Source organism: Xiphophorus hellerii, unplaced genomic scaffold (assembly GCF_003331165.1).
Source record: "Xiphophorus hellerii strain 12219 unplaced genomic scaffold, Xiphophorus_hellerii-4.1 PGA_scaffold_61__1_contigs__length_124999, whole genome shotgun sequence".
Classification (NCBI taxonomy): Eukaryota; Metazoa; Chordata; class Actinopteri; order Cyprinodontiformes; family Poeciliidae; genus Xiphophorus; species Xiphophorus hellerii.
In genome coordinates, this window is record NW_022587636.1 from 27,150 (window position 1) to 42,758 (window position 15,609).

Genomic DNA, 15,609 nt, shown 5'->3' on the forward strand with positions numbered 1-15,609 from the left:
TTTAAATATTCTGCTATTGGAGCAGAATATTCCAGTCCAGGTTTGAAACTACAACACCTAGATGTTGTAGTTTTTAAACTAGAGTCGATTAAAGATGCTGAAGGCAGTGAAAAATTAGGTGGACTCGCCTTTTCCCGAATCGGAAGCTAGAATTGAAAACCAACCTCAGCTTAGTCATGAGGATGAAGTCAACGGTGAAAACAGTTGCCCATTACTCTCCTCATGACTCTTGTCTTATTACAACTTTTTTTTTTTAAAATAGTTTATATGAAAAAAGACAAAATTATTGTCTCATGCTCTACAGGGGAGGAATTATTTTACAAAAGTCTCATGTTAATGTCTCATGTACAAAACGAAACACTACAGTTACGCATGTATTGCGTGTGAGATACAAATATTTATAGTTTTACTTTGTGTTTGGTCTGCTTAGCCAATCAGACAGACGGGCAAGTGTGAGGACCCATGGCTGCCTTTTATTTCTGCCCGAATGTAATAAAGCGATAATAAATACATAAAACCAGCTTAAAATATATTAATCTGTAGACGTTATTAATTTTTCTTGTAAAACTCTTCAGTTTATATATAATTTAGATGAAAATATGCATATTATTTGATACTATGTTACCGATTGCAAACATTTTTTCACAGGCATTGAAAGAGAAAGTCTTTATTGGGCTTCGATCATCCTCCCGTTGACATTTCTTACCAAAAACGTCACTTGTAAGCACAACATGTTGGCGTTAGAGTGTTGGAGGTGACGTAGCAAAACAGAATACTGTAATTTCTAAAAGCTAGAAAGTTTTCTGGGGCCACAGAGAGGATGTCTCAGATGCTGAGACTTCTCTCGGCGGCTGTTTTGCCTCTTTGTCGGGCCGGAGGAGCCCGAGGTCGCACACTGGGTTCAGGAAGCCTCGCGGTTCGGGTAGGTAACTGCTGACTGTTTCTCATTCTCTGCTGTAAACACCACTGTGACCCCTTCAGGGACACTTCAGGAGTTAAATGGACACATTTTACTGTAATACGGCTTAATCGAAACATAATATTGCGTAACAACAACATTAATAAATTGAACATGAGGCCAGATTTAGCAGATTATCTAAAATCATTTGTATCTTGTTCTCCGCTGTATTTTTTTTAAGCTCAAGTTTCACTTCACGTGTTGAATCAACCAGTTAAGATTTCGTTTTCATATCTACTCAATTATTATATCAGAACTGATGCTTTGTTCTGGATATTGCTGTTTCAGGTTTTGAGCAAAGGTTTTAAAATGAGGCTGAAGTTGACATCTGATTAGCATCTTCATATTCTGCACTAGACTACAGGGCTATTTACCAAACCGAGACAACCTTTAAGTAGTTGGAGTTTAAAATCTAACATACATAGAATGTACATACATAGAATGTATTATAATGCATTACGTAATGCATCACGTTGCATTATAATGCAACGTGAAGCGGGTTGCATTATAATAATTAGAGATGACATTAAACACAGTTTTTTTTGTACATTTTTGCTGTAAAAATAAAAACACTACACCTTTGTGAGCTCGCCCTCCCATGTGGACCAACTTCAGGCACTTTAGCTTATTAGAGGCAATTGTTGGCTGCCTGGAAACCACCGAGATGACTTCAGATGACTGAAAAACATGTAACCGCTTCTTTAGACTAGCGGTCTAAAGAAGTCAATACAATTGAGAAACGTCAGTTGTATTGTGAAAACACAAATATGTAGATTCTATAACTTTTTAGCTATCAGACCACCATTCATGGGGTCCTGCTAAAAATATCAACTAAATGTAGTTTTTGAGGACGCGAAGTTAGCTGTGATTAATATTGAACCATGGTGGAAGCATTACATCAGCCACTCAGAGATGCAGTCTCATGCTGTGAAACAAATGGTCACTAATAAGAAAAGGACCAACTCAATAATAAACTGAACTTGACCGCATTGTTTAATTACTAGAATCAAATAATATATCTGACTTTGAGACTGTTTGTCTGTGTTCTGTATATAAATTAGATGCTTTCTTTTATAAAGTGCACTGAGATCACATTTGTTTGACAGTTTTATTTGTCGCTATATAAATAAAATAAAGTAGTTGATGTAAACCGCTTTATAGATAGACCCTGTATCACGGAGAAGCTGTCACAGAAGGGTTAAAAGTTTAGTCTTTATAAAAAAAAATCAACAAAGAAATAAAAAACAAGGATGGCTGAGTTTCTGTCCTGTTAACAATTAAAACAGGTTAACACCAGAAAGGTGAATTAATCACACTATAGAGCAAAACTCGCTAAATATACGTAACGTCCATTTTGCTTCTCCGCTGATCAGTGGCATTAAGGGTTATTAGACTCTATCAAAGAATAGTTCTGGGAGAACAGCAAACAATATTTTAGACTCAGCTTTGCCTCTGCAGTCCAGAACTTATTCTAACTTATTTTGGATGAATACCTGGATGAAAACATTTAAGCAATTCTAAATTAGAATAATGGTCTCTGAAGGTTATTAAAACAATGACAGAGCAGATTAGTGCTGTAATCAAAGCACTATCCTGACCAAAACAAATATATTCTTTCCTCCTACTGTGTAAACTCTTGAGGTGCTTCTATCAAAGTCTGTGTGGTTCCTGTTGGTAGAGTTTTATAACTGATGTGTTCTGACGTTGTCTTTTTTTCAGGACTGTAGTTTTTTCAGTCAAAGTCAAGCTAATTTCCTGTCTCGTCAAAGAACCTGGTTAGCTAAGCGATTCGTCTATTCCACCGAGCCAAAAGGTGAGAGCTGCTGGATATGATCATCTGCTCGAATTAAAAGACAATTTCTTTTGATTTTTATTTGAAACTTTTTGTAAAGCTTTTTTATTACTGTTATATGCAGTAATAAACAATTAGAAAAAAGATTAAATGGTGTCAGAAGGGTGTGGGATGGGTATAAGGTAACAGGTTTTTATGTTTTAATTGTCTTTTATTGATATTTATAAAAACACTTTCTGTAAATAGCATAAATTTCATAGTTTTATGTTTTTTATGTAAAGAACACAAAACTAGACCTGCAGATGGAAATTAGCTCCAGAGCTAAAGCCTGTTACCAGCATCTTTTCATAAATATATATTTTTTACCGATACTCCTATATGTGGTCCTTGTCAAATACCGTATTTTCCGCACTATAAGGCGCACCACATTATAAGGCGCATGGAATAGACGCTACAGTAGGGGCTGGGGTTACGTTATGCATCCATTAGATGGAGCTGCGCTAAAGAGAATGTCAACAAAACAGTCAGATTGGTCAGTCAAACTTTATTAATAGATTACAAACCAGCGTTCTGACAACTCCGTTCACGCCCAAAATGAATAAACAGCTGTTTTATTATTTTCCCCAAGGTAAAGTCAGTGACGTGGTATTTTCGTGACACAGTTTAGCTTTTAACAACAGCAAGGTATAACATGTAGTGCAACATTTATATCACATAGTGGAGAGGAACTTTTCCTCGATTCAATAAACACGTAAAAAACAGTCTGATACTGTTACGGTAAATCAAATGTTAGTGCAATCACAATATAGTAACACTCTAAATAGTGCGAAGCAATAACAATATATCAATAACTCAACGCGCTTCTTCTACGGGGCTAAATGAAGTCAGCGGCTGCTTACCGTAGTTGCGAGAACTGTTTTGGATCAAAATTGGTCCATGTATAAGGCGCACTGTTGACTTTTGAGAAAATTGAAGGTTTTTAGGTGCACTTATAGTGCGGAAAATACGGTAAATTACTGAAACAAACCTGGAGCAGATTGCTCATCAGTTTCCTTTAAAGGGGCATTATTATGTAAAATTGACTTTTTTGTGTGTTATATGTTATGTTATTCCTTCATCAAAAACATACCTGGAGTGTTGCCTTGATCCTTTCATGCATGTTTGATCTTTTTGATGATCCTTTAATGTCCCATGGCAACCATTTCACTCCTTCAGACTAGCCAGCAGCAATTAGCAAACACCTGGTAGAACAACTAATCTGCTGAGCTCATTATAGGAGCTACTTCTCAGAGCAAAACTAAAAAAAATGTTGTTAAAGGGTTAATAGAGGAGCCATGTTGTGGAGACTTCCTGAAGGCGGAGTTACAGAAAGAGTCAAAGTTTCTTAAAGAGACAGAGGCCCAATTTCAAGGTGTTGAATTACAAAGTAAAATTTCTCTTAAGTCATATTTGACACATGGAGCATTCTTATAACAACTAAATTTAACATAGTTACTTAATTGTGCTGTAAAAGGCCACTATGTAACACTGCTAGTTTAATCAGCTGACAGGATGTTCAGGTTGTCTTTTCACTCGTAGCAGTAAAAGTCACCGCTACGTGTGACTTTTACATGTTTTCCTGTTCAAACAGGCCTGTATATTGCACATTTTGCAGTTGCAGCTCATTTAAATGATTTCAATAAAATATATATTTTATTGCAAAATCAGTCTATGCTATATTATAACACAAAGGAGTGTTTGCAGTGAAATATTTGTAGGCTCTTATATTTTAGTATTGCCAATCATCATCATGGAAAGAAGTGCCTCTTGGTGGTGCAATAAATCTTCTTGTCTGCATTTCAGATGGAAAAGAAGGAGCACCAGCAGGAGGCGGGGGAGGACGACCAGGAGGAGGAAAGAAAGGAGGTGGAGGGAAAGACTGGTGGAGTCGGATGCAGAAGGTTTGTCAGGGGAAAAAAAGCCATGAAGATCCAACAGTAAAATTATAATATTTGTAAGCTTTACAAATAGCTTATAAAGGATGGAACAGATGGTTCTATCCTTTTGCTAAAATGCAGAAAATTATAAAAATGAGCACACTGCTGAGTTTTGGAGCAGAACATTGCAGAGTTTCTCAGAGTATCTCCCTGTTGGGTCTTGAGGGTCATATTCTACAGATGACCTGTACAAGTCTTCCCTTCTGCATCTTGAAAAAAATAAGTTTTGCTTTGGAATCTAGTGAGAAAACTAAGATGTCAAATGATGTGTGTCTTGTGGGTTGTTTTATTGTTGCCCGGTACCTGTAACGGCCTCAGATCATCTTTATTTGGTCTGTTATGTGTCTGTTTTCAGGGCGACTTCCCCTGGGATGAGAAGGATTTCCGCTACATGATGCTCACTGTTGCTGGAGTCAGCTCGGCGCTGTTCTACTTCTACTTCCGAGACACGGGCCGAGAGATCAGCTGGAAGGACTTTGTGCACCGCTACCTGGGCAGAGGCCTGGTGGAGCGGTTGGAGGTGGTTAACAAACAGTTCGTCAGAGTCATCCTGGTACCAGGAGCCGATGCTGAGGGGGTGAGGGGATGTTAAGGTCTATTAATGGTTGTTGCAACACAGCAAAAAAATACATCAAAACAGTTCTCATCAATCCCTTTGATTTAGCATTGAATAGCCATCCTCTAGTTAACCTGCTTCTGTTTCAGACTGTTACATTCAGTCCTTTCTCTGTTCCTCAGAGTTATGTGTGGTTCAACATCGGCAGCGTTGATACATTCGAGAGGAATCTTGAGGCTGCACACATGGAACTGGGCCTGGAGCCGTCACACCGGGCCGCTGTCATCTACAGCTCTGAGAGTGACGGGTGAGTTTAATCCTTCAACACCCAAAGAACATTGTTTGATCTTCACTACGGAGGAAAAAATTAGAATCACAATTTATTTGGTCAATATTAAAAAAAAAGATGATTCATTAAGTTTGAAGCATACTGGGCTGCAGAGGTAATGCTTCATATCAGCATGTCCACCTGAAAATGTCTTTAAAAACTGGATTTTATTTAAGTTATTCCTTCCATGAGTTGACCTAAATTTCAAATCAAAATAAATATAAGTTGTAAGACACGCTTGTCAAACAAGATGGTTGTTCTTGGTGAGTTAACATCGCTATGGAGACACAGGAAGTGCATCGGTGAAAAAAAAGTAAATTCCAGATTTTCCAAAATTTAAATCTTCAATTTGATAAATTGTAAATTTATAAAATACATATCAAATCGATACATAAATTGTATTAATTTATCGCCCAGCCCTACTCTGTACATCAGCGCTGATGGTCATCATAAAGGTTGGAACAGCTTACTGTGAAAGTAAATTCAAGATTTGTCCCATTCCATCCACATGCAAAAATATAGAGAAAACTTGTTCATTATGTTCTTTTTGTGTAAGATGAGTTCATGAATTGGTTGCAAAGCCACCAACTTATGAACAACAAAGTTGCTTTATATTATGCGTATTGGTGAATCAGCTGAGCAATAAACAGGTCTGTTGACGTTTCTGTAACATCTCTGAATGTTTTAGTCACTTGAACAATAGTATTCCTGGATTTCATATTGCTGCATAGAAATGTTACAATATATTTCAGTTGATTTTTTTTTCTTACATACTTACAGCTCCTTCTTGATGAGCATGATCCCTACTCTGTTGCTGATTGGCTTTCTGCTGTTCACACTCCGGCGTGGACCAATGGGAGGAGGCGTTGGTGGAGGAAGGAGTCCCTTTAGCATGAGTGAGTCGACAGCCAAGATGATGAAGGACAACATAGATGTCAAGTTCAAGGATGTGGCTGGCTGTGAGGAAGCAAAGCTGGAGATCCTGGAGTTTGTGAACTTCCTGAAAAACCCACAGCAGTACCAGGACCTGGGAGCCAAGATCCCCAAGGTGAGAGAATCCAGGATTGTCAGAGGGGAAGTCCCCTGTCCTCGTTCTTTTGGTGGCTAACAGTCAGTTGATGAGTGTGTTTTCGCAGGGTGCAGTTCTGTCTGGACCGCCTGGCACGGGAAAGACTCTGCTGGCCAAAGCCACAGCAGGAGAGGCCAATGTCCCCTTCATCACAGTCAATGGCTCCGAGTTCCTGGAGATGTTTGTCGGGGTCGGTCCAGCCAGGGTGAGTGGAACAGGCCCTGTTGCTGTCCATTTTAATGCTTCTCAGGAAATGAGAGTTGAACTAACACTGCTTCTGTGAAGGTGAGGGACATGTTTGCCATGGCGAGAAAAAATGCACCATGCATCCTCTTCATTGATGAGATTGATGCTGTGGGGAGAAAGAGAGGAGGAGGAAACTTTGGGGGACAGAGTGAACAGGAGAACACGTTAAACCAGCTGCTGGTGGAGATGGACGGTACAGCCACATTCTGCTTTAGAGCCTGCTGCATTTTTATTTCTCTGTTTTAAAATTTTGTTATTTTGTTTCTCAGGTTTTAACACAGCTACTAATGTAGTGGTCCTCGCTGGAACCAATAGACCGGACATCCTGGACCCCGCTCTGATGAGACCAGGACGCTTTGACAGACAGATTTTCATCGGTACACTCAGTCTTTATGTTTACTGCAGCTCACAGTTTGTGTGGAAATCTGGTTAAACATCAGGCTTTTATGGAAAGTTGACTTGTCAAACCAGATCACTGAAAATATTCAAGGTGGTCATCAGATTGTCTGCCTCAGAGGACATGTGTTGGAAGATCAGAGTGTTCATGTACAAATACTTGATGCACATCACTGATGGTTTTTTCCCTCCTCCTCTCAGGTCCTCCAGACATCAAAGGCAGGGCTTCCATCTTCAAAGTTCACCTGCGACCAATCAAACTGGATCCCAGTCTGGATAAGGATGCTCTAGCAAGGAAAATGGCAGCTGCCACACCAGGATTCACTGGTGTGTAACATCTACTTGATTTATGTGAAGCTTTGATTTAATGTTCTTAAGCTTTTTCATTACAGATGAAATTGAACTACTTTGCAATAGCTGTGAAGTAAATCTCTAAATGTTGATCAAAGACTAATGTATAGAAATTGCACTAGTCAACATTATTGACAAATAGATTGATATATTCAATCCAGACTAAGATGCTGGTTTGTATTTTTTTGTCAATGAATCAGGTGCTGACATTGCTAATGTGTGCAATGAAGCAGCACTGATAGCTGCCAGGCACCTGAGCCCCGCCGTCAACCCAAAGCACTTTGAGCAGGCGATCGACCGTGTCATCGGAGGTCAGTCACCAACTTTAGCTGCGTTGCTAGCTTTTTTTCACATTGCCGGTGAAAACCTTGTCTTTTATGTCTTTTATGATGTAAAATAGAAACAGCTAACAGATGGACTGAAAAGAACATTTACTATACAGTATATGTTATATTCATGTTTCACATTATCTGTCTGTGTTCAGGCCTGGAGAAGAAGACTCAGGTCCTGCAGCCGACAGAGAAGAAGACGGTAGCATATCATGAAGCCGGCCATGCCATCGTGGGCTGGTTTCTGCAGCACGCTGACCCGCTGCTCAAAGTATGGAGACTGAACACGGCACAGTCACATCATGGCAACAAAATCGACTTCACTCTTGCATTGCTGGATGATGATTCTGATGCCAATTTAATATTGGCAATATTAAACCATCAGAATCATCATCCAGCAATGCAAGAGTGATGCTGTTCATCTAGTCATTAGAAAATCAGTTTCTCTGTGTAGTCATGCTGGAAAGCACTTAAAATGAACGCTATAGCTAGAAAGGTATTGGATAAATTCAGCCTGTTTACCAATCAGTCTACTTCTATAAAGTAACTAACAGAAAATCTGATGGACCACTTGCTGCATATAAGACAGTATGCTTTGGTGTTTCAACACACATGTACACAGAACACTGGGTCTTAGAAAGAATTGTATTTTTAAATCTCTGCTGGTCCTGGTTCATAACAGAGTAAGATTTATTTGTATGGGTTACAGAAGAACTCTTAAAACTATTAGCGTCCAAATAAACGGACAGGAGTAAACATAAACCACCCCAAATCTTAATTTCATGCTAAAAAGTGCTAAAAACAGGAGCTGGTATTGGTCCTTGTTATGCTCTTTAAAGAGATTGACCAAGTTTCTGTTTTGCAAGTCCAGTTGCAGCTCAGATGGTCTGGCAACCAAGGTATTGTCTTCGAGTGGTATACTGCTGGAAATGGCTGCACCTGATCATCAGCTAATGGTTTTTAGTAGTCATATCAAGTTTTATATTTGGAAATATGAAAGCATGCAGTGGCCTTCTGGACAGCAACAGTTGGACACTCGTAATTCAGGAACAGAACCAAGGAAGGAGGAATTTGTTTGTTCTCTCTATCAAGTAGAGCTGGAGGTTTTAGCATGCTTACACCCAAGTGGCAAAGATATCTGGGGTGAGAGGGTGTTTAGTTTTTCCCTGGTGGAGCAGATATATCCAAATTCAAAGGCCCAAATTCACATTAAAAGCTTTTACTTTGCACAGAGGATTGTCATGAATCCCTAGTGTAGTTTTGCAAATGTTGGTGTTGAACACATGTTTTGTGTTGTAGGTCTGTGTGTGGATAGAGGATATTCACAATATTCCAAGACAAAACAATTGATAGTGCCTCATGTAACCGGACAGTTGTTGCTACTGCAATGTATTTAAAGAGCCTTGCCTTGTTTTCAGGTGTCCATCATTCCACGGGGGAAGGGTTTGGGTTACGCTCAGTACCTGCCCAGAGAGCAGTACCTCTACACCAAAGAGCAGCTGTTTGACAGGATGTGCATGATGCTGGGAGGGCGAGTGGCAGAGCAGGTCTTCTTTGGACGGATAACCACAGGAGCTCAGGATGATTTGAAGAAGGTCACACAGTCGGCCTATGCGCAGGTACACACACACACCCTTGCTGGTTCCAAGTAATATGGAGGAAGGGGGACTCTATGTTGAGTTGTGACACTTCTCTCTGTTTGCTGATGTTCAGGTGGTGCAGTTTGGGATGAGTGACAAGGTGGGGCAGGTGTCGTTTGACCTGCCCCGGCAGGGTGAGATGGTTCTAGAGAAGCCTTACAGCGAGGCGACAGCTGAGCTCATTGATGAGGAGGTCAGAGGACTTGTGGATCGAGCATATGAGCGCACCCTGCAGCTGATCACCGACAAGAAGGAGCAAGTGGACAAGGTGAGACATTTTAGGTGAGATGTTTATCAGGTGGCACAGGGAACAGGAGGGAGTCAGTATTGTTCCCTACGTTTAAAGAGGTAGGGATATAGTTTCATATTATAGCTGTCAAGTTACTGTGTTAACTTTGGTTGTTAAACAAATACTGTATGTATCAAACGTAACTTAGAAGAAATTTGACACCTTGAAATTGGGCCTTTGTCTCTTTCAGAAGCTGATACTCTTGCTGATATTGAACCTTCATCACGTTGTCACAATAAAGCTGCATGATTCTTTTTACAAATGTTATGAATATTTGACTGACAGGTAGTTCATAAGATGAGCTTTACAAAAGCAAAATTCCAGCAGGTGTTTAATTGCTGCTGCTGCTAATCTGGAGGAGTCGATTGGGGCAGGTTCAGACAGGTGCTCTGTGAGGGAGAGTAAAGCCTGGTGGGTTGCCAGGCTTATAATACACTGGGGGAAACCCTGACATAAATACCAGCTGTTTAAAGATGTTGTTGGAAAGGTTTAGAATTTTTCCACCAAAGGGGTTCCAATGCTTAGAAAGAGTGTTAGTTTGTTCTTAACTGAATATTGATTTTGAATATATCTTAGTGAACAGCTCTAAGTGAGGCTGAACCACTGGGTGTAAATGTTCCCATCTCCTGTTTGTATTCAGTGCTGTCTGTGATTAGACCTGCCAGGTTATGTGATAGTTGGCTACTCAGTGTTTGTGGGTAGGACTGATACAGAGATTTACAGAGGTTGTCTTTGTTGTCATGCTGAAATTTCTGGATTCCCACAGGTGGGTCAGTGTTATTTATTGAATTGAGCAATTTTATGTTTATCCTTGGTGTCATCCTCAGGTGGGGAAGCGTTTGCTTGAGAAGGAAGTGCTAGACAAAGCAGACATGGTGGAGCTGTTGGGTCCTCGGCCATTCCAGGAGAAGTCAACCTACGAGGAGTTTGTGGAAGGGACAGGGAGCTTCGAGGAAGACACGAGCCTTCCAGATGGCCTCAGGGACTGGAACCAGCAGAGAGGAGGGGAGGCGGAGGAGACAGACCCAACCCAGAACAGACAGCAGGCGGTGTAGGATCTGAGGAATCTGGAGAAACTCATCCAGCTGGACAGAAATACATGAAGCCGCTGACTCTGTTCCTCTCTACCTGACTTGCTATATATATGTTGGTGCTCTATCAGAGGGCTGTGGTGCAGCTAACAGTCAACTATTTCTCTTCAGAGAGGAATGATCTTTACAGGGCCTTAAGATTCCCCGCCTCTAGACGTAGTTACATTTAACTACGTCTGGACAGAACAGAATGAACATAATGCTTTCTTTATTTATTCTTTTACAAAATGTCTGTCCTCCTGATAATGAGGAAGAAAAACTCGACTCGAGGAATGTTTATTTGGCCAAACAAGGCTAAATGTTTTTAGAAATGAATCGGATGTTTTTTCATCGACCTGGAACAACTCGTCTTAACGTTCTGCTTCAAAACAACACAGCAATTTTCATTTGTATTTTACCTCAGCTTGGATTTACCATAAGGATATTTTAATTATATAAACTGTGCGATAATGACTGACAAGGAGGTTTATCTTTTGTAGGCCACTGTTCTAAAATAAAAAGAATAATAAAGGATTTGGTTTTCTGAAATTAAAGCATGTTTTTTACAAAGATATAAAAGACAGTCACAGGTGCCTGTAGATTTTACTTCCAGGTAGAACAGTCACACCACATTCTGCTTAGCAGATTAAACCTGCTTTATTCTGTGTTGTCTGTAGTTTCAGTTGTTTTCAAGGTCTTAACCAACTTGGTTAACCTTGTTTTGGTTAATAAGGTTAACCAGAACTTGACCTTGTTTTGGTAAAGTTTAGTCTTTCTATCTTGAGCATCTTTAATGTCATCTTCAACTTTTAAATGTGATTGTGTTGAGGATGCCTCGATGTGGTAGGAAATGGAAAAAATTTCTGATCTTGTTGAGACATATTCAACACATTCTGGCTCATTCAGAGATAACATGATGTTTTTGTAGCATCTCAGATACAGTCACATCCTCACACCATGGCTGACATTAACATGGCTGTGAATCAGACTTGTGCTTTTGAGTTATTGCAGCTGCAAAAAAACTCTTGATCTTGAGGAGTTTAATTCTGTAGTACAGTGTTGGTTGAAAGTTTGTGCACCATCCAAACATGGTCATTGTTTTTCTAAAGAAAAATCATCATGTGAAATGAACATCCAAATCTCAAATTGTAAAGCAGACCTTCCAAATAAGGGACACAAAGAAAAAAGATACATATTTTCATCATTTATTCAACAAAAGTATTTTTTCTGTCAAAAACAGAAAATCTGCCCGTTTCAGATCTTGCCACAGCATTTCAATGGGATTGAGATCCAGACTTTGGGCCAATCCAGAGTGTGAATCTTCTTTCTTGTAAATCATTCTTTTTTACTTTTGCTGGAATGCTTTGGGTTGTTTTGTTGCATAATCCTTTTCCATTCCAGCTTCAACTCCCTGACTGATGGCAGGAGATTCTGGTCAAGAATTTGTTGAAAGTCCTGGGAATTGATGGTTCCCTGGATAATATGGGGCCTCCTGACCTTCGTCCAGGTCAGGAGGCAGAAAAGCAGGCCCAGACTTTCACATTTCCACCACCATGCTTCACTTTTGAAAGGAGGTTCTTCTTTTTACACCATGTTCCAAATTATTATGCAAGTGATATTTTCTCAGATTTTCCTAAATGGTCGATGCAAATGATGGTCAGTATAATTTTCAAGTCATGAACTATTACAGTACAAATTTTACTGAACAAAGCTCCCAAAGAGAACAGTATTTTTTTCAAAAATAAAAAACTCAAAATGCACTGTTCCAAATTATTATGCACAGCAAATTTTCTAAACATTTTATGGATTATAAAGAACTGCAAACGATCATTCTTTGAATGTGCAGCACTAAGTGGTCACATGTACTGTACTAAAATCAAAAGCTATTTCAATCATAAACATCTTAACAGACCGAGTTACATGTTAACATAGGATCCCTTCTTTGATATCACCTGCACAATTCTTTCATCCATTGAACTTGTGAGTTTGTGGAAAGTTTCAGCTTGAATTTCTTTGCAGGATGTCAGAAAACCTTCCCAGAGCTGCTGTTTTGATATGAACTGCATTCCACCCTCAGATCTTCTGCTGGAGGAAACTCCAAAGGTTCTCAATAGGGTTGAGGTCAGAGGTCAGAGGAGGATGGTGACCATACCATGAGTTTCTCCCCTTTTATGCCTATAGCAGCTAATGACACAGTGGTATTCCTTGCAGCATGAGATGGTGGATTTTTATGCATGAAGATGATTTTGCTACGGAAGGTACGGCTCTTCTTTTTGAACCATGAAAGAAAGTGATCAGTCAGAAAGTCCTAATACTTTGCTGAGGTCATTTTCACACCTTCAGGGATTCTGAAGGGGCAGAAAACTAATTCCCACCAAATTGCAGAGCCACAGTTTGGGTGGGAATGCTACTGGCTCACTAGTCACTCTTGGAAGTTTGGGTGCTTCTAAAGTGATTTCAGTTTGCTCTCATGCAGATTTAATCATGGGTGGAGTGACAGTCACATGTTTGGTGGATACTGGTTCGATGGTGTCCATGGTTGTTTTGTCAGCATATGGAGTCTTGGGGTTTGGAGCGCCTCCAGTCGTGAGCTTAGAGCTGCCAATGGTCTTAAGATTCCTTATATTGGCTATTTGGAACTTGATGTACACCTCTGTGGCAAATTGATTCCCCACTGTGGTGTTTTGGTTGTGCAGGACCCTTGTGATGAGGTCCCAGCTAAAGTCCCAGGTGTTTTGGGGATGAATGTGATCAGGAAGTGTTATCAAGAACTGTTTGGGCTGCATGGTGTAGCTTGGTCTTCTGTGTCTGGTGTTTCTGAGACCCCTCAGTCAGTCATGCAGGCACTGCAGCAGTGCCAGTCTGCCGACTCACGAGAGCCTCGGAGTAGTCCTGGAAGGATTAAGGTCAGGGGTAAAAAGGGCTGTCGGATTCCTGGTGGAGTCATGAAAATTGTGGCTGCCACATGTTCTGATGTGTACTCTGGCTCTACCATTTTGTTTGAGCCTCTAGAGTCCGGATTGCCTTCTGGTTTGCTTGCTTCCCCTGCCTTGGTCCAGGTAATCAAGGGTACAGCGTATGTGCCCATTATTAATGTTGGTTCGACTGAGGTGGTGGTATACCCCCGCACTGTTATTGGCACACTAAATGTTGTCAATGTTGTTAGTCTCCCTGCAGGAATTACTGAAGTCCCAGCAAAAGTAGCTACTATGGTGTGCCAGACAACTTCAGTCTGCAACAGCAGGTGGAGAACTTGGATTTGTCCTCATTGTCTGTGGAAGAACAAGGTCAGGTGAGATCATTGCTCAATCAGTACATGCCAGTTTTTTCATCTTACGATGGCGACCTCGGCTGTACCAGTCTGATAGCTCATGACATTCCTCTGGTTGACTATGTTCCAGTTAAACAACGCTATAGGCGTATTCCCCCTTCTGATTATGAGGGGCTGAAGGACCATATCAACCAATTACTTGCTTCACAGATCATTAGAGAGAGTAGCAGCCCGTATGCATCTCCCATAGTCTTAGTTAGAAAGAAAGATGGGAGTATTCGTATGTGTGTTGACTATAGAGGACTAAATGGCAAGACTCGAAAAGATTCTTTTCCTCTTCCACGAATAGAAGAGTCGTTGGTTGCCTTGTCTGGCGCATGCTGGTTTTCTACCCTCGATCTAGCTAGCGGATATAATCAGGTTCCAGTTGTGGAGGCAGATCGTCCAAAAACTGCCTTTTGTACCCCCTTTCGGCTTTTTGAATGGAACCAAATGCCTTTTGGGCTCTGTAATGCGCCTAGCACATTCCAGCGGCTAATGCAGCGGATCTTTGGGGATCAACAGTTCCGAGTCTGTCTTGTTATATCTTGATGACATCGTTGTCTTCTCTTCAAGTGTGGATCTACATCTGGAGCGCTTGAAGGTGGTGCTGGGTTGACTTCAACAACAGGGGCTTAAAGCAAAGCTCAGTAAATGTTCCTTCTTTCAAAAAGAGGTACGTTATTTAGGACATGTGATCTTTGGTGAGGGGGTTGCTACAGATCCTAGTAAAACTGAAGTTGTAGCCAATTGGCCAACTCCCACTAAAGCCTCAGAACTTCGGTCATTCCTTGGCTTTGCCAGTTATTACCGTCGTTTTGTGGAAGGTTTTGCAAAACTGGCAGCTCCATTGCATAAAGCTGTGGCTCAGTGTGGTGGTACCGGCAAGAAACCTGATTGTGGACTTGCTGCATGCTGTCCACAATCAGGATTGTGGACAGCATGCAGCAAGATTTCAAAAGAGCTTTGAAATCTTGAAGGCTAAGCTAACAACAACACCAGTGTTTGCCTAAGCAGATTTCACTCAACCATTTATCTTGGAGGTTGATCCCAGCCATGGTGGCCTGGGAGCAGTCCTCTCTCAAATGCAGGCAGGCAAGGTGAGACCGATTACTTACGCTAGTCGAGGCTTGAGACCCACAGAGCGAAACATGGCAAATTACAGCTCCATGAAGCATGAGTTTCTGGCCCTCAAGTGGGCCATGACTAACAAGTTTAGAGAGTATTTATTGGGGAACAAATGTATTGTATACACTGATAACAACCCTCTCAGCCATTTGTCCACTTCTAAATTGGCTG

General features: G+C 40.7%; 1 protein-coding gene across 2 annotated transcripts; it reads left to right on the forward strand.

The window, feature by feature from the left end:
* Nucleotides 1-699: 699 nt before the first annotated feature.
* Nucleotides 700-11,549, forward strand: LOC116716509 (AFG3-like protein 1). 2 transcript variants are annotated; one of them, XM_032557330.1, is made up of 15 exons: nucleotides 700-922; nucleotides 2,678-2,771; nucleotides 4,593-4,690; nucleotides 5,082-5,303; nucleotides 5,465-5,589; nucleotides 6,391-6,658; nucleotides 6,747-6,884; nucleotides 6,965-7,118; nucleotides 7,195-7,302; nucleotides 7,523-7,648; nucleotides 7,873-7,983; nucleotides 8,157-8,272; nucleotides 9,420-9,620; nucleotides 9,715-9,923; nucleotides 10,758-10,894. In XM_032557330.1, exons 1-15 carry the CDS (start codon nucleotides 821-823, stop codon nucleotides 10,789-10,791), a joined length of 2,106 nt encoding a protein of 701 aa, XP_032413221.1. In that variant the 5' UTR covers nucleotides 700-820; the 3' UTR covers nucleotides 10,792-10,894. The 2 variants fall into 2 exon arrangements, with proteins under 2 accessions (XP_032413221.1, XP_032413220.1); XM_032557329.1 differs by having other exon boundaries at nucleotides 821-922; nucleotides 9,715-9,909; nucleotides 10,758-11,549.
* The last annotated feature ends 4,060 nt before the right edge of the window (nucleotides 11,550-15,609 follow it).